The 19,562-nt window shown below is 42.2% G+C and overlaps 1 protein-coding gene across 1 annotated transcript; it reads right to left on the bottom strand.

Moving 5' to 3' along the window:
* Window positions 1-13,740: 13,740 nt before the first annotated feature.
* On the bottom strand, window positions 13,741-14,169 carry LOC124258915 (ficolin-1-like). Its single transcript, XM_046692979.1, has one exon. The coding sequence runs from the start codon at window positions 14,167-14,169 to the stop codon at window positions 13,741-13,743; it is 429 nt and encodes a 142-aa protein (XP_046548935.1).
* Between the last annotated feature and the right edge of the window lie 5,393 nt (window positions 14,170-19,562).

The raw sequence follows: 19,562 nt of genomic DNA, 5'->3' as shown, positions 1-19,562 counted from the left end.
TTACTTGCCTATGTTTATGACACTGGTGGGGCAGGATACGCTAAGATCTGGTATCATCACTGTTTTTGTGCTGATTCATAATACATTCTCAAGACACAGATAGAATTGTACAATAGATTTCTTTTAGATGTGGAAAGGTGTCGCTCATATGCTTTGAATATATTCAAATTTGAACTCACCTGACTGGAAGTGGGGAACTCTGTGAAAACCTTGCAGGTAAGGTTGGGAACACTGACAGGAACGACACGCTGCTCCATTGTCAAAACGGAGCATTTGTTGTCGTCGTTGCAGTAGATGAGACCGGTGCAGTTGGTGACGCCGTTGCAGGTGTTGGCACATTCGAGAGCCGAGGTTGTCTCTACGTAGTCGAAGACCATTGTTGCATCAATATGTGTCTGTTCTTCCTTGGAAAACCGCTGTGCAGAACACTGAGGTGAGCAGTTGACATTCACTGCTGTATAAACAGTTACAAGCAAGAGTTGAAAACAAATCATATTTTGATTGCAGTGTAAGAAGAAGTTTCAAGATCGGCTCCAACAACCGTACCACTGTGATATGTGTGACAGATCACCTGACTGTTTCCCTGGATGTCTGTGTTTGACTTTAACTATAACTGTGTTTGACCATTACCATGACTACATGATATATCTGTATCCATAAAATGAAAGTTTCCTTTTGTCTGACAGCATGGCACGCAATACTCAATTAAACGTGGTGATTCTTAATTCTACCTTATCTCAAAGAAGAACAAAACTAAGATCAGATAATGATATTTAATTAAAGATATAGATTTTTTTCATTTTTTTAACATTTGTTGTATACGCTGAGCATATTGACACTTCGTCACATTCACACTTGGGGTGAAAATATTTTTCTGCTTCAACACCTATTTTATTCCAACACAATTGTCTCTAAGTCATTAAGCGAAATTCGCGATATGGGTTTCGTTTGGATTCAAATCCCCACAATGAAACGGTATATTTACACATTCTACACAGGGATTCAATGAGCTTTCAATTATTGGATGACTATTACTGACTTGTCTGAGGATCGTTCCTGCACATTGTATAGCCTCGGGGTGCTAGTGTGAAGCAAAGAACTCATGAAATACACAAAGATCGGTGGTCAACTTTGTATTTAATTGAAGAAACTTTAGGTCTAAATGTGTATCTTAGTAAACAAAACGAAGGTGAAATCTGTTTACTCATAAAATATACTGTCAATACAAACCCAAGTTTGAGCTACATACTGCCCTTGAGCAAGTTCATGATACAGCAACAGGGGCTGATGATAATCACTATCAGCTCCGGAAGCATTTGCCTGATTCATATCTGGAAACACTTCTAGATATGTTTGAAAAAATATGGACATCAGAGAATTTTTCGCCCTCGTGGCGTAATGTCATTGTGGTCCCTATATCAAAACGTGGCCAAGATCATACTGATCCTTCTAATAACAGACCAATATCTATAAAACCATGGAACGAGTGGTTAATAATAGATTATTTTGTACTTGGAAACCAATAACTTAATTAATAATATACAAAGTGGTTTCCGATGTAACAATGATCATATGCCAGGTTAGAATCCTTTGTTAAAAATGCCATAGTATCTAAACAACACGTTGTCTCAATTTTCTTCGATCTTGAAAAAGCCTACGATACCACTTGGAAGCACGGTATTCAGAAGGATGTACATGATAATGGTTTGAGAGCTCGTTTACCTCATTTTATCTCCAAATTTGTAACAGACAGGCATTTACACCCTGGGTCCACCCTGTCTGATCATTACAGTCAGGATCAGGGTGTTCAACAATTTGCCAGTATTTTGTCTTTCGGGGGGTTTAACTGATTCAGTTGATGGATCACTTTTCGTGGATGATTATAATGTTTTTTGTCGTGGTGACAATAAATTTCTCAAATGGTCAATTGAAAATGGTTTTAAATTTTCTAAATCAAAAAAAAATTTGTTATATCCGCATAAGGACCTAGAACTATTTTTAAATGGCACACCCATCCATGTTGTAAAGGAGGCCAATTCTTGCGACTTATCTTTGACACTCATTTGATTGAGTGAGTGAGTTTAGTTTTACGCCGCACTAAGCACTATTACGGCTACATGGCGGCGGTCTGTAAATAATCCAGGTGTGCGAGGAAGGATGGAGACGGCACAGCACAGGTAAATTAATCTATAACTTTGTCGGCACTTGCGCATCAGCATTGTGGGATGTCAAGGTCATTGGTGTCAAGGACACAGTATGATAACAACAGCGAAGGAGACGTGTTTGATTGAGTGACTTGTCACGGTTTTACCTTTCTGTATAAAAGACAGACGTCGTTTGTACATATGTCACAGGGAACGTAATGTTCCATCACGTCAGCAACAGCCACAGAACCTCCAAAAGTTGGTACATGCACTGCAGGGAGAATTCGCAATCTGATTGGGTCAAAGGGGCGACGATGCCAGTCAGTTCTCTTCTCTTATGGGGGACATACAAGATATTGAGAACAGATGACCTTTACCCTGACATTCGATTGTTTCAGTGACAAGGACCTCTGAAATTTGAACAATGTATTATTTATATTATACATAGAGTATACATCTGAAAACTAGTTTTGCGTTTATTTGTTTCGTCCTTCTTGGCAGACTATATACCCTATTGAGAGCAGGTGACATATCCATCAGGATGTTTATAATATCTACATTTTGATTAGGACTGAGAACTCAGGGTGCACGTTCAGATATACTACTGAAGGCTTAAATTTAACTACAGGTTTTATAATTGAAAGAGGTTAACATAATGACATAACATAATTAACATAATTAGCAACAACAGAAGAATAGCATTGCAACAACGTGATGGACAGGGGCCACATGATGAGGGCGCAAATCAAATGGGACTAATCATACAACTGTGAGATGGAGTGATTCACTCAGGGGGAAGCAGACATGACTTAACAGACAGCGAATTGCACAGACTCTGAATGGCAATGGCAATGCATCACAACTGAAATTATCCCAAGACTCCAAAACATCCAAGTCATACTGAAGGTGGCCAAAGACGGTATTAAAGACATTGTTTTATTTTAGTTTTAATACACCTCAGTGATGTACATTCCCTTGCAAAAGTACCGCACATGTATAGTGCATATGTCGTGAAGGTTGTGTACAAGGACGGTACATGTATAGTGCATGTGTCGTGAAACTTATATGCCAGTACCGTACATGCATAGCTCATATGTCGTGAAGGCTATGTGCAAATGCCGTACATATCGTTAACCATTAGGGAGTCAGTGTTAGGCAGGATCTATGAACATGTAGATGTTTTTACATTCGTGAGGGGTACCATCGTCAAGAATCCAATAAATGTCATATCGTTGGTGAGGATTCTGCTGACAGGCATCCAACCTGTTCCACCAGGCTCCACGATGCCACTCGGCACAAGGGTTGACTGAGTTGTTGCAGTGATCCTTGGCACAGAAGTGACTCCCATCCAGGGTTGTAGCTGGGTCCCCGAGGTTGAAGCGGTCTCCGAAAACGCCATCCCCAGTGAACCCCGACACCGACAGCCGATACTCCGAGGCCTCGTCAGCGACGGAGAAGGTGTTGTAAGATACTTGTCCGGAAGTGGTAGCAGATTTCTTCAACGATATGTACAGCAAGTAAGGTCTGACGCTGGTCAGAGCATGCATCTTCTCCAGACCCAGCCACATGTAACAGTTGGAGTGGGTGAAGCCAGACTTGTAGTCGGCCCAGGGAACGTCGAGGTACGTCACGGGCGCAGCCTCACAGCCACTGATGGTTTTGTCCCTGAACATGATCATGGCGGTGACTCCTTGACATTCCAAGTCAAACGGTTGTTCTGCTTTGGTCGGCCAGACTGTGTAGGTTCCAGTAGAGTTACCAACGTACAGGGACACGTCTTTACAGTCTGAAAAGTGTAAAACATTGACTGTCAAACATAGGACAATGGTGGGCAAAAGCAAAAGTGTCATATATCAAGGGCATCAATGTGTTAGTGACTTGGACAAAAACCAACTTTGTACAATATTCGAATTGGTTAAAACATAGACAACATGTTATGAATGAACTGTGACCCATCATACGAAGTAAGAGAGTCACCCCATTTTGAGCAGCATCGTCTATCAGCTTGACGACGAGACACTTTGGTGAAACTCATGAGCTTGGTTGGTGCCGACTGACCTGGAAGCATGTACAGTGACAACCTGAGGTTCGAACCCACCATCACTGGTGTCCCTCTCGCCTAACTGACGCAACTTCTTTATGGCGGTACTGATGGAAGGTGATATTCTTAAGAGGAATTCTTTAGGGATTCATATTTTGCTTCCTTGCAGAGATCTTCACGATTGGTGAGTCCAGTTACACATACAAATGAAACTTCTGGGAAATGACCCTTACAAAACAGGATCACATAAATAGGTCATGATGCCAAAACAGTCCATATCTGTCACTGAAGGTTTACCTTCCATCCTGGTCTCACACTTCCCTCCTGTAAAGGCAGGCAGACAGAGACAGACAGCATCATCAAGGGTTCCTCCATTCTGGCAAGATGGCGAAGTCTGAAACAAAACAGGTGCTCTTGGTTTTCACTAGTTCAAAAAAAACATAGGAAAACCATACCAGATGTTTGCAGGGTGAAAACACTCAGCAGGTTTCTTTAAAATGTGATTTCCAATAGCTTACAGTGCTTGCTTGTTATGCCGAAAGGTACGGGTTCGATTCCCCTTATGGATATAATGTCTGAAGACCATTTCTGGGGTTCCCCACAGTCAGATTCCTTTACTGCTGAAGGTGGAGTAAAACCAAACTCGTTTGCCCATTTTAACTTTACCCAAAAGAAAACAACGAAGAATACTACACATTTCTGGATTTCTCATATCAGTTGTAAAGACAAAATATGATATCATCTAGTTCATACAGGTTTTATATACAGTCTCTATGTGGAACTCGAACCAATATAAGTCTTTGTTATTTCAAAGAAGATATGATCTTTGTACCTACAATGATACGTGCAACCTATTCACTCAAAGTATTCGTTATGTCCTGTTAAAGAAAAGTGTCACAAGAATGTAAACAAACGGAATTCAATCAAAACATGGATTTTCAACCTAAGCCCATTTCTGGGGTTCCCCACAGTCAGATTCCTTCCAAACTCATTTGCCCATTTAAACTTTACCCCCAAAAACAACAAACAATACTACACATTTCAGATTTTACAGTCTCATATTAGTTGTACACACAAAACACAACGTTATGTCAAACACGTTAGGAAACGGGAATTTCACACGCTCAATTTGACAGAGAAGAAATCATGATGAGTTTTAGAAGGAATATGCGAGAACCCGAAGGTGAGTTCGGCACCTTCAAGCACAACACGATATTCGACTGTTCTAATTGTTCAATATCGTCCAGTCACGATATAGCTGAAACCAGTCATTGTATATTTCAATATGTTATCCCACACATGTTCATTCAGGATATACAAGTATCTCTCCTGAAAATATTCAAATTTGAACTCACCTGACTGGAGGTCGTGAGCTCTAAGAATGCCTTGCAGGTCGAGTAGGGGACGCTGACAGGAACGGAAGGCTGATCCGATGTCAAAATGGAGCATCTGTTGTCGATGTTGCAGTAGATGAAACCGGTGCAGTTGGCGACGCCGTTGCAGGTGATGGCACATTGAGGGACTGACGTCGTCTCTACGTAGTCGAAAACCATTGCTGCGTCAACACCTGTCTGTACCTTCTGGTAAAAACTCGAAACGGTACATTGTGCACACAGGATTGCAGTCAGTCCTGCAAAACCTGTAAGTAAAAGGTGATACGATTTCATAATTTCCTTCGTGAGATACTTATAGAAGTCTTTCAGTCCGAGCTACTTTCCTTCGACTGTCTCAGAGTGACGTGTGACAGAACTCTTGTCCCCCACGCTGTCTGTGTTTGACCGTTACCATGACTACATTATATATCTGACTACATGGCAAGGGTCGCATTGTGGTTCCAGCTTCTTCATAATGATATGATAGAATGGTTGTTGACTTGTTTTGAGAGTATAGAGTTAATTATGTGGATTAACGTTACATTGCATATTGACTCATATCCATAATCCTCACATTTGTCATTAAGTATGTAAGAATTCCCGTTCATATACAATAACGTTAATGTCCCTTCGTGTCATTAAAAGATATAAGTGACTTGTGTCTTAGTATGACAGAGGTTAGATGACCTTTACACTGTGAGTTTTAACTACTATATTTTCCCGTTCAAACCTCGGGATCTCAATTAAACGCCGGTATTCTTCCTGGAACAAATACGAGGAAATACGGAAGCATTCCATTGATCAATATCTATATGTAACCTTATGTGTTGAAACCGTAAGTGTGCGTACTCAAACATACTGAGAGTCCTTGTATGACGCAAATACTTCAAGATAATTTTGTCATTTGTTAATTGTATTTGAGAAAACCTTTCTCTGATTTTGTTTCAATGTCAGCTGCGACGACATAATGCATGTGCATTTAATCATACCCAATCATAATGACATGATACCAATACTTATTCCAGTTTCGGGTTAATATTATATCATTAACGATGTGTTAATTTGTAATTTCAAAAAATGCGTTTTGCGAAAGACCGTTCCTTCGACTGCCTCTACAAGAACAGTACTCTACAAGTTCCCACCCTTATCTAATGGTACTCTACAAGTTCCCACCCTTATCTAACGGTACTCTACCAGTTCCCACCTTCATCTAACAGTACTCTACAAGTTCCCACCCTTATCTAACGGTAATCTACCAGTTCCCACCAGTATCTAACTGTACTCTACAAGTTCCCACCCTTATGTAATGGTACTCTACAAGTTCCCACCCTTATCTAACGGTAATCTACAAGTTCCCACCCGTATCTAACGGTACTCTACCAGTTCCCACCAGTATCTAATGGTACTCTACAAGTTCCCACCCTCTACCAGTTCCCACCCTTATCTAATGGTACTCTACAAGTTCCCACCCGTATCTAACGGTACTCTACAAGTTCCCACCCTTATCTAACGGTACTCTACAAGTTCCCACCCTTATCTAATGGTACTCTACAAGTTCCCACCCTTATCTAACGGTACTCTACAAGTTCCCACCCTTATCTAACGGTACTCTACAAGTTTCCACCCTTATCTAACGGTACTCTACCAGTTTCCACCTTTATCTAAGGGAATTCTGCAGATTCCCACTCTTATCTAACAGTACCTGCCACTGTTATGCGCATCAGTTAACACAAGTTACCTTTCACATTCATATGTTTTGTTTATTTTACGGGGTGTATATAGTGTTCTATCAACTTGTCTGCTATCGGACGTAAAGAGGGACTGGTGACCATCGATCCATGTTAATATCAATATTGGTATTTACTGGGGTTTTAATGTAGTGAATTATTGATTTTCCCCTCTTTTTATTCATTTATGGAGCTGGAACAAGACGCTGATGACTTCTCGTCAACTAATGTAATCTGTACTGAACAATCTCGCAATTTCCACCTCTGGAAACGAGCGAAATATGCCTAAAGTGCGAGAATGCGTGATCGCAAGAAACACCACACAATCGTTTAGTTTATATCTTGACCAACAACAAAAAAGTTGATAAAGAGATAGTTTTACTAACGACGTTGTAAACATGTACAAAAGTACCATGAATTAACATGTACTTGCTACAATGACGCATTGGTAATTTGCTGTAACACTCCTGGTTCCATGCACTCGTGAAGGTCCGGGATAGAATTGATCTTCAGTAACCTATGCTTGTCATAAGAGGCGACTAACGGGATCGGGTGGTCAGGCTCGCTAGCTTGCTAGAACATGTCATCGGTTCCCAATTATGCAGATCGATGCACAAGCTGTTGATCATATGACTGTCTGATCCAGACTCGATTATTTACAGATCGCCGCTATGTAGCTGGAGTATTGCTGAGTGCGGCGTAAAACTAAAGTCACTCACTCCTGGTTACATGCAGTTGCTTAAGAAATACAGTTCGCTCTACCACCATGTATAGTGTAATAAAGCACACTTTCGCCCTGAACTATTATAGTTAAAGTACGAGGACGCTTGTGTCCGAGTGCTTTAACGTTATAATAGTTCACGATCTGTATTTCTTTTCTAAGATGCCAAATTTAATACTTTCTAAGGATAATTACGATTAATTTAAGGCAGAAAACAAACGACGGTGTCAGTGACCTACATTAAGAATCCTTGCACAGGGCTAACTGGCGCGCTGTTCTATTGGTGTGTCTGCCCCCATACGTTAAGACGAACGTTACCAGAAAAAAATTATAACAGTTTGATGCCGGTTTACGTTCGGATTAAATATCTTCTCTGAATTATTATTATTACATCTGTCATTAACGTAAACCATATGGGACAATATGAACGTCGCATTTCTACTACCAACGTAAGTTTAGATCAGTACATCCAGATGAAGCTTAGTAGTCAAGCGACATTCCACGGTTGCATTGTGGGAATGTAAACATTGCGAACCGTACCGTGTCGCTGCAAACTTGTGAATCGAAATGACACATTTTCACCGTCGTAAAAGATAAACGTAATGTTTCCACCAGTGATGTTAGCTGCGTGAAGCAACTGCAAACCAAGAAACGGGATGCAACGGAGTAGTTTACTGTAGGAGGCCGTACGAGGCGATGACAACTGACATGCATCGTGACGTCGCTTACATTGTGACGTCATGTAAAATGGTTCGATTACGAGGGGGCACACTAGAATGGCGCAATAACGGGATAACGTCATTCAATTGTTACGTCATCAAAAACCTATCCCTTTATTGTCTGATAATGTATTTTTTTTCGATTGTTCTAACCGCTAGGCATCTTAGAATTAAGCATACGGGAGAGTTTATACATAATGCAGCGACCAATCGAAAATAATATACTTGTAAGAGATTATACTAAAAAAAAACCGGGGCAGTATAGTGGTTAAAGAGTTCGCTTGTCACGCCGAAGACCCGGGTTCGATTCCCCCTATGGGTACAATGTGTGAAGCCAATTTCTGGTGTGCCCGGCGGGATATTGCTGGAATATTGCTACAAGCGGCGTCAAACTAAAATCACTCACTCACTCAACAGTTCTTTTGTCATATGGCGGCGGTCTTTAAACAACGACGTCTTGACCAGACAACAACGTTCTCGATGACAAAGTCAGGCCAAGTATCCATATAACTAAACACTGAGTGAGAATGAACGAGATGAGAAATGTACCCATGACCTGTGATCGTATCTAGTCACTAATATGCAGTATGTCTTGTCTCAATCATAGCTGTGTCTATAATGAATCAGAACACAGATTTCATTAGGATGTCTTCAGCAACCCATGCTTGTCGTAAGAGGCGACGAACGGGATCAGGTGGTCAGGCTCGCTTGGTTGACTCACTGCATGTCATCGTATCCCAATTAGGTAGATCAATGCTCGTGCTGTTGATCGCTGGAATCCCCGGTCCAGACTCGATTATTTACAGACCGCTGCCATAGCTGAGTGCGGCGTTAAACAACAACCAAATCAAAACAATGGGATGGCTTTTGAAACAACAAGCACGGGTACATATTTAATAGCATATCCATGTCCGAATACATTGAAGACATAGTCAAACAATCAGGGCATCAAGATAATCTGGTATAATAAACTGGACAATATTTTGCACATAAAAGTGAACGTTCAATTCTGACAATGTGTAACAGAAAATGTTTTCAAAAGAATCAACTAAAAGTAAATAAATAAACAAAACCTGGATCTGTGGCTTTTGTGTAATATTACCAAAACTGTGAGGTGAGTGAATTTTATTCATGGCCGCTTAACGGAATGTCACGTCAGGTGAAACCTGAACTTCACATGAAATGGCGCTGAGGAATGACAGAATGTTGAACTGAGGAATCTGGGCGTGGTACACAAGTATACTGCCGGTGACAGTTTAAATTGAATTACGGCTTACATACTTCAAAGAGGTTAATATAACTGTGTTAACAACAGCAGGAGGATAATATTGCAACAACATAATAGACAGGGGTCACGTGATGAGAAAACCAATTAAATAGGACTAAGCATACATCCGAACACTTACGTAGACATGACTTCGAGTGGCACAAGCTCCGAAAGCAACACATTCCAACTGAAACAAGCCCAAAGACTACAAAACATCCAAGTCATACTGAAGGTGGCTAAAGACGATATTGCAGACATTGTCTTATTATGGGATTTGAGTTTTAATTTACTTTTTTCCTGTAAATTCCCTTTCAGAACACATCTTGGTCTGAATGTCCTACTGAATTTTCTTTTCTGGCACAGTTTATGAACTGTGAAGTTTATGTAGATATTCCATCCATTTATATATCATATAATTATGTACAGTGCATGTGTAGCGGATATGTCGTGAAGGTTATGTACAAGTACCATGCAAGTATAGCGAATGTGTCGTGAAGGTTATGTGCAAGTACCGTGCATGTATAGTGAATGTGTCGTGAAGGTTATGTGCAAGTACCGTGCATGTATAGTGAATGTGTCGTGAAGGTTATGTGCCAGTACCGTGCATGTATAGTGAATGTGTCGTGAAGGTTATGTGCCAGTACCGTGCATGTATAGTGAATGTGTCGTAAAGTGTCGTGAAGGTTATATGTGCCAGTACCGTGCATGTATAGTGAATGTGTCGTGAAGGTTATGTGCAAGTGCAAGTACCGCATGTATAGTGATGTCGTGAAGGTTATGTGCAAGTACCGTGCATGGATAGTGGATGTGTCGTGAAGGTTATGTGCAAGTACCGTGCATGTATAGTGGATGTGTCGTGAAGGTTATGTGCAAGTACCGTGCATGTATAGCAGATGTCGTGAAGGTTATGTGCAAGTACCGTGCATGTATAGTGAATGTGTCGTGAAGGTTATGTGCAAGTACCGTGCATGTATAGTGAATGTGTCGTGAAGGTTATGTGCAAGTACCGTGCAGTGTATAGTGAATGTGTCGTGAAGGTTATGTGCAAATACCGTGCAGGTATAGTGAATGTGTCGTGAAGGTTATGTGCAAGTACCGTGCATGTATAGTGAATGTGTCGTGAAGGTTATGTGCAAGTACCGTGCATGTATAGCAGATGTGTCGTGAAGGTTATGTGCAAGTACCGTGCAGGTGTAGTGAATGTGTCGTGAAGGTTATGTGCAAGTACCGTGCATGTATAGTGAATGTGTCGTGAAGGTTATGTGCAAGTACCGTGCATGTATAGTGAATGTGTCGTGAAGGTTATGTGCAAGTACCGTGCATGTATAGTGAATGTGTCGTGAAGGTTATGTGCAAGTACCGTGCATGTATAGTGAATGTGTCGTGAAGGTTATGTGCAAGTACCGTGCATGGTGAAGGTAGTGAATGTGTCGTGAAGGTTATGTGCAAGTACCGTGCATGTATAGTGGATGTGTCGTGAAGGTTATGTGCAAGTACCGTGCATGTGCATGTATAGTGAATGTGTCGTGAAGGTTATGTGCAAGTACCGTACCGTGCAAGGTTATGTGCATGTACCGTGGTATAGTGGATGTGAAGGTTATGTGCAAGTACCGTGCATGTATAGTGGATGTGTCGTGAAGGTTATGTGCAAGTTACCGTGCAGGTTATAGTGAATGTGTCGTGAAGGTTATGTGCAAATACCGTGCATGTATAGTGGAAGGTCGAAGGTTATGTGCAAGTACCGTGCATGTATAGTGCGTGAAGGTTATGTGCAAGTACCGTGCATGGTATGTAAGGTTATGTGCAAGTACCGTGCATGTATAGTCGTGAAAGGTTATGTGCAAGTACCGTGCATGTATAGTGAATGTGTCGTGAAGGTTATGTGCAAGTACCGTGCATGTATAGTGGATGTGTCGTGAAGGTTATGTGCAAGTACCGTGCATGTATAGTGAATGTGTCGTGAAGGTTATGTGCAAGTACCGTGCATGTATAGTGAATGTGTCGTGAAGGTTATGTACCGTGCATGTATAGTGAATGTGTCGTGAAGGTTATGTGCAAGTACCGTGCATGTATAGTGAATGTGTCGTGAAGGTTATGTGCAAGTACCGTGCATGTATAGTGATGTGTCGTGAAGGTTATGTGCAAGTACCGTGCATGTATAGTGAATGTGTCGTGAAGGTTATGTGCAAGTACCGTGCATGATGTGTCGTGAAGGTTATGTGCAAGTACCGTGCATGTATAGTGAATGTGTCGTGAAGGTTATGTGCAAGTACCGTGCAGGTATAGTGAATGTGTGTCGTGTGAAGGTTATGTGCAAGTACCGTGCATGTATAGTGAATGTGTCGTGAAGGTTATGTGCAAGTACCGTGCATGTATAGCGGATGTGTCGTGAAGGTTATGTGCAAGTACCGTGCATGGTATAGTGAATGTGTCGTGAAGGTTATGTGCAAGTACCGTGCATGTATAGTGCATGTCGTGAAGGTTATGTGCAAGTACCGTGCATGATAGGTTATGTGCATGTGCAAGTACCGTGCATGTATAGTGATGTGTCGTGAAGGTTATGTGCAAGTACCGTGCATGTATAGTGAATGTCGTGAAGGTTATGTGCAAATACCGTGCATGTATCGTCGTGAAGGTTATGTGCAAGTACCGTGCATGTATAGTGGATGTGTCGTGAAGGTTATGTGCAAGTACCGTGCAGGTATAGTGAATGTGTCGTGAAGGTTATGTGCAAGTACCGTGCATGTATAGTGAATGTGTCGTGAAGGTTATGTGCAAGTACCGTGCATGTATAGTGCATGTGTCGTGAAGGTTATGTGCAAGTACCGTGCATGTATAGTGGATGTGTCGTGAAGGTTATGTGCAAGTACCGTGCATGTATAGTGAATGTGTCGTGAAGGTTATGTGCAAGTACCGTGCATGTATAGTGAATGTGTCGTGAAGTTATGTGCGTACCGTGCATGTATAGTGAATGTGTCGTGAAGGTTATGTGCAAAGTACCGTGCATGTATAGTGAATGTGTCGTGAAGGTTATGTGCAAGTACCGTGCATGTATAGTGAATGTGTCGTGAAGGTTATGTGCAAGTACCGTGCATGTATAGTGAATGTGTCGTGAAGGTTATGTGCAAGTACCGTGCATGCAAGTACCGTGCATACATAGTGAATGTGTCGTGAAGGTTATGTGCAAGTCGTGAATAGTTATGTGTCGTGAAGGTTATGTGCAAGTACCGTGCAGGTATAGTGAATGTGTCGTGAAGGTTATGTGCAAGTACCGTGCATGTATAGTGAATGTGTCGTGAAGGTTATGTGCAAATACCGTGCAGTGAATGTGTCGTGAAGGTGCAAGTGTCGTGAAGGTGCAAGTGTGTGTGTCGTGAAGGTTATGTGCAAGTACCGTGCAGGTATAGTGAATGTGTCGTGAAGGTTATGTGCAAGTACCGTGCATGTATAGTGGATGTGTCGTGAAGGTTATGTGCAAGTACCGTGCATGTATAGTGAATGTGTCGTGAAGGTTATGTGCAAGTACCGTGCATGTATAGTGAATCTGTCGTGAAGGTTATGTGCAAGTACCGTGCAGGTATAGTGAATGTGTCGTGAAGGTTATGTGCAAGCACCGCGCATGTATAGCGGATGTGTCGTGAAGGTTATGTGCGATTACCGTGTACGTATAGTGGATGTGTAGTGAATGTTATGTGCCAGTACCGTGCATATTGTTTATGCCTACTGACATTTTTAGGGAGTTTGAGTATTAGGCAGGATCTATGAACATATAGATGGTTTTACATTTGTGAGCGGTACCATCGTCAAGAGCCCATACAATGTCATATCGTTGGTGAGGATTCGTCTGGCAGACATCTAGCCTGCTCCACCAGGCTTCACGATACCTCTCGGCACAAGGGTTGACTGAGTTGTTGCAGTGATCCTTGGCACAGAAGTGACTCCCATCCAGGGTTTCAGCCGGGTCCCCGAGGTTGAAGCGGTCCCCGAAAACACCATCCCCAGTGAACCCCGACACCAACAGCCGATACTCCGAGGCCTCGTCACCGACGGAGAAGGTGTTGTAAGATACTTGTCCGGGAGTGCTATCAAACTTCTTCAACGATATGCTCAACGATATGTTCAGCGTGTAAGGTCTGACGCTGGTCAGAGCATGCATCTTCTCCAGACCCAGCCACATGTAACAGTTGGAGTGGGTGAAGCCAGACTTGTAGTCGGCCCAGGGAACGTCGAGGTACTTCACGTACGCAGCCTCACAGCCACTGATGGTTTTGTCCCTGAACATGATCATGGTGGTGACTCCTTGACATTCCAAGTCAAACGGTTGTGCGGCTTTGGTCGGCCAGACAGTGTAGGTTCCAGTAGAGTTACCAACGTACAGGGAAACGTCTGTACAGTCTGAAACAGTAAAACATTGACTGTCAAACATAGGACAATGGTGGACAAAAGCAAAAGTGTCATATATCAAGGGCATCAATGTGTTAGTGAGCTGGACACAAACCAACTTTGTACAATATTCGAATTGGTTAAAACATAGACAACATGTTATAAATGACCTGTGTGACCCATCATACGAAGTAAGAGAGTCACCCCATTTTGAGCAGCATCGTCTATCAGCTTGACGACGAGACACTTTGGTGAAACTCATGAGCTTGGTTGGTGCCGACTGACCTGGAAGCATGTACAGTGACAACCTGAGGTTCGAACCCACCATCACTGGTGTCCCTCTCGCCTAACTGACGCAACTTCTTTATGGCGGTACTGATGGAAGGTGATATTCTTAACAGGAATTCTTTAGGGATTCATCTTTTGCTTCCTTGCAGAGATCTTCACGATTGGTGAATCCGGTTACACATACAAATGAAACTTCTGGGAAATGACCCTTACAAAAACAGGATCACATAAACATGTCACGATGCCAAAATATTTCATATCTGTAAGTGAAGGTTTACCTTCCATCCTGGTCTCGCACTTCCCTCCTGTGAAGGCAGGTGGACACTGACAGGCAGCACCATCAAGGGTTCCTCCATTCTGGCATGATGACGATGTCTAAAACAAAACAGAGGATGTTTATTTTCTTACATTTATACCAAAGAGGGCCACAACAGATGTTTGCACGGTGAAACACCAAGGTAAGAGACATCACAACTGGCCAGTATCTTCAAAATGCGATTTTAAAAGACTTCTTTCTTATCTCAAAGAAGAAATTGTTCTTGTACCTATAATGGTACGTGCAACCTATCCTTAAAGTATTCGTTGTGTCCTGTTTAAGAAAAGTGTCACAAGGCCTGAGCATTTACGCAAAAAGAATTCAATCAAGGCAAAAATGGATTTTCAACCTAAGAAGTGTTGGGATAGCCTTGTGGTTACAGTGCTCACTTGGTATGCTGAAAGATACGGAATCGACTCCCCTTATGTATATAATGTCTGAAGGCCATTTCTAGTATTCCCCAAAGTCACATTCCTTTATTGTTAAAGGTGGTGTAAAACCCTACTCACTTGCCCATTTTAACATTATCCAAAATACAACAACGAAGAATACTACACATTTCAGGATTTACAGGTTTTATATACAGTTGTTGTGTCCAACTCGTTGGGAGAAGCACATTCCACACGCTCAGTTTGACAGAGTAGAAATTATGATGAGTTATCGATTGTGATTTCGGCACATTCAAGCACGACACCATATTCGACTGTTGTAATTGTTCAATATCGTCCAGTCACGATATAGCTGAAACCAGTCATTGTATATTTAAATATGTTATCCCACACATGTTCATTCAGGATATACAAGTATCTCTCCTGAAAATATTCAATGCCAGAAGGTACGGGTTCGATTCCCCTTATGGATATAATGTCTGACGCCTATTTCTGGGGTTCCCCACAGTCAGATTCCTTCCAAACTCGTTTGCCCATTTAAACTTTACCCAAAAGAAAACAACAAACAATACTACACAGGTCAGGATTTAAAGTCTCATATTAGTTGTGCACACAAAACGCGACGTTATGTCAAACTCGTTAGGAAACGGGAATTTTTACACGCTCAATTTGACAGAGAAGACATCATGATGAGTTTTAGAAGGAATATGCGGGAACCCGTAGGTTCACGACACGATATTCGACTGTTCTAATTGTTCAATATCGTCCAGTCACGATATAGCTGAAACCAGTCATTGTATATTTAAATATGTTATCCCACTCGTGTTCATTAAGGATATACAAGTATCTCTCCTGAAAATATTCAAATTTGAACTCACCTGACTGGAGGACGTGAGCTCTAAGAATGCCTTGCAGGTCGGGTAGGGGACGCTGACAGGAACGGAAGGCTGATCCGATGTCAAAATGGAGCATCTGTTGTCGATGTTGCAGTAGATGAAACCGGTGCAGTTGGCGACGCCGTTGCAGGTGATGGCACATTGAGGGACTGACGCCGTCTGTACGTAGTCGAAAACCATTGCTGCGTCAACACCTGTCTGTACCTTCTGGTAAAAACTCGAAACGGTACATTGTGCACAAAGGATTGCAGTCAATCCTGCAAAACCAGTAAGTAAAAGGTGATACGATTTCATAATTTCCTTCGTGAGATACTTATAGAAGTCTTTCAGTCCGAGCTACTTTCCTTCGACTGTCTCAGTGTGATGCGTGACAGAACTTCTAACTCTGGTTCCTCTACGCGGCCTGCGTTACCATGACTACATGATACATCTCACTACATGGCGAGGGTTGCATCATGGGTATTATTTCTCCTCAGTTGAACGAACAACCCACATAACAAATCATATTCTACTTAAAATAAGTTAAGGATCAACCAGAACCTCTCCTGTTCAATAGTTGATCTGGTACGTCAGTAACTTCAGTGATATGATGGAACCGGATTGTAAACCTGTTTTGAGCGGTATAGAGGTAATTGTGTGGATTTGCGTTACATTGCATTTTGTCCTTTCATGCCATTAAGAGCTATAAGCGACTGGTGTCCTAGTTTGATTTGGGTATGCACAACGTGAGATTACCTTTACCGTATTTCCTCAACCAAACTTTGGGATCCAGATTAAACGCAAGGTAATGTTTCTGCACGGAGTTCCAACAATATTATATTTGCCATTAAACGCCTACAGTCTCCATTAAGTACTGGGACGGAACTAGATTAAAAGAATTCCCCCAAAATTCCCGAGATTTTATTATTCTTGCAATGGCTCCTAGAGTTGATCGAGGAAATTCGGTAGCATTCCATTTATCAATTAATATTTGTAACCTCAGCTAATGAAACCGTTAGTGTTCGTACTCAAACATACTGAGAGTCCGGGTATGACACAACTACTTCAAGAAAAAGATTAAGTAATTGTGACTGAATTTGAGGAAGCTTCTCTTTGTTTCAAAATCCACAACGACTGCTTAATGTATGTACATCATAATGAAATTACACCAATACAAGAATCCAGTTTCGGGATAATGATGTGTCAATTTGTAACTTCAAACTCTACAACTCAACAAGAACGGTATCTATACTAGGCACATAAAGAAACTGTGCATACAAAAAATTAAAATCTAAAGTTATCAAACCTGTGTAGACACATAAGGATTTAAACTCAGAGATTAGTGACATGTATCCAACATGCATGCACGTGCCACGTTCCGTGACGTCAGTGGGTTCGTCCTTGAGACGTGCAATACGTTGTTGCACGTGCATTCTGGGAAAAAGAAACAGAGCAAATGAATGCCACACAATACTGTCACTTTGGAAAGCTCAACCCCTGCCCTTGCGATCGTTCAAAAAATTAAACGGCTATTGAAACGCATAACATGCCAAGGCTCACGTCTGCACAACGTCATGAGGCCATTGGGATGGTCCGTGGGGGAATGTCTCAACGACAAGTGGCTGCACATTTCCACTGCCACCGGAACACCATTTCTGCACTGGTGAGACGCTACCAGAACACAAATGACGTCATCGATCGGCCACGTTCTGGACGTCCACGTGTAACAACGCCAAGGCAGGACAGATGGATAAGGGTGACCCATCTTCGCCACAGGTTTCAGACTGCAGTGATGACTGCCCGAACCATCCCGGGAACTTCGCCGTATCCACCCAAACACAGTTCGACAACGTTTACGCCATCACGGGATCAGACCACTACGTCCCGCCATACGGCCTATCCTGACACAACGTCATCGACAAGCTCGCCGAATGTGGTGCCGAAATCATGTCCGCAGACCCTTGTTTTGGTGGAGAAATGTTGTTTTTACAGATGAGTCCAGGTTTAACATTTCCCATAGTGATGGACGTCAACGTGCCTATAGACGCGTGGGAGAACGTTATGCACTGGCCTGTGTCTTGGAGAGGAATCGCTTTGGTGGTGGTTCCGTGATGATTTGGGGTGGAATAACAGCACGCCAAAGAACTCCTTTGGTGATTGTTCAGGGCAGCTTAACTGGTGTGGGCTACAGGGATCAGATTCTTCCACCTGTGGCAATTCCTTTTCTGCAACGTTATGGCCCTGGGTTAACATTCCAACAGGACAATGCCCGCCCTCATACGGCAAGGGTTGCTATGGATTTCTTGCAACACCACAACGTTGACTTACTGCCTTGGCCTGCAAATTCACCGGATCTCTCCCCGATAGAGCATGTTTGGGACGAGATGGTTCGACGTCTACGCCGTCTTCCTCATCCGCCAGATAACGTCCTTTACCTTGCAACAGAACTTGAAAGAATCTGGCGTGACATCCCACAAGCCTTCCTTGCACGTTTGATAGGCTCTATGCGTCGTCGATGCACTGCTGTTCTCAATGCCGATGGTGGACATACCCGTTATTGAGCTTGTGACATGGTCGTTTGACCCCTGTCCCGCTTGTGGACTCATGACGTCATTGTGATTGACTTTTCAGTTGAAATTCTCCCGACTTGTTATGGTCTCATGATCCCTCCATTAAAGTTTATATGTACCTTTGACATTGTTATCGTACTTATTAACTGGGATAATATTTTGACAATGCACAGTTTCTTTATGTGGCTAGTATATGTACAAGAACCGTCCTTTACGGTTAGTTCCCACCCTATTCTAACGGTACTCAACAAGTTTCCACCCTTATCTAACGGAACATGCCATTTTCTTATGCGCATAAGTTTTTTATTGTAAACCAAACGTCAATGTGTTCTTTAATCTGATTGGTTGAAAAACGTGATCAAATGGTATTCGATTCCCGGAAATTCGCTGCATATTAATACATACAAACATCGCTCACACCATTGTATTGTTACGTCGTCAGCTGTGATGACGTCATTAAAATCATATTGTGACGTAAAGTCCGAATGACGTCACAAATGAGCAGTTCCAGATGCTATCATTGGAGACAGCCGAAACGAACGGCTGATGACATTTCACTGCTGTACCCGTACTCGATGTCAATGAGTGCAGACACAAAAGCGTGTGTGGACCTTTTGGTTTACTTTTGTGTTTACAATGTCGATAAACATCATGTGTTGGGCCAATTTCCGGGTGTTATTGTGTATTTGAAGCACGGGAATTCATTTGGAACCGACGGCGTAAGTTTTTTATTGTAAACCAAACGTCAA

Source organism: Haliotis rubra, unplaced genomic scaffold (assembly GCF_003918875.1).
Source record: "Haliotis rubra isolate DU_JTF1 unplaced genomic scaffold, ASM391887v1 Scf702, whole genome shotgun sequence".
Taxonomy (NCBI): Eukaryota; Metazoa; Mollusca; class Gastropoda; order Lepetellida; family Haliotidae; genus Haliotis; species Haliotis rubra.
Note: the sequence above shows the minus strand (reverse complement) of the source record. Positions and strands in the feature narration are given on the sequence as shown.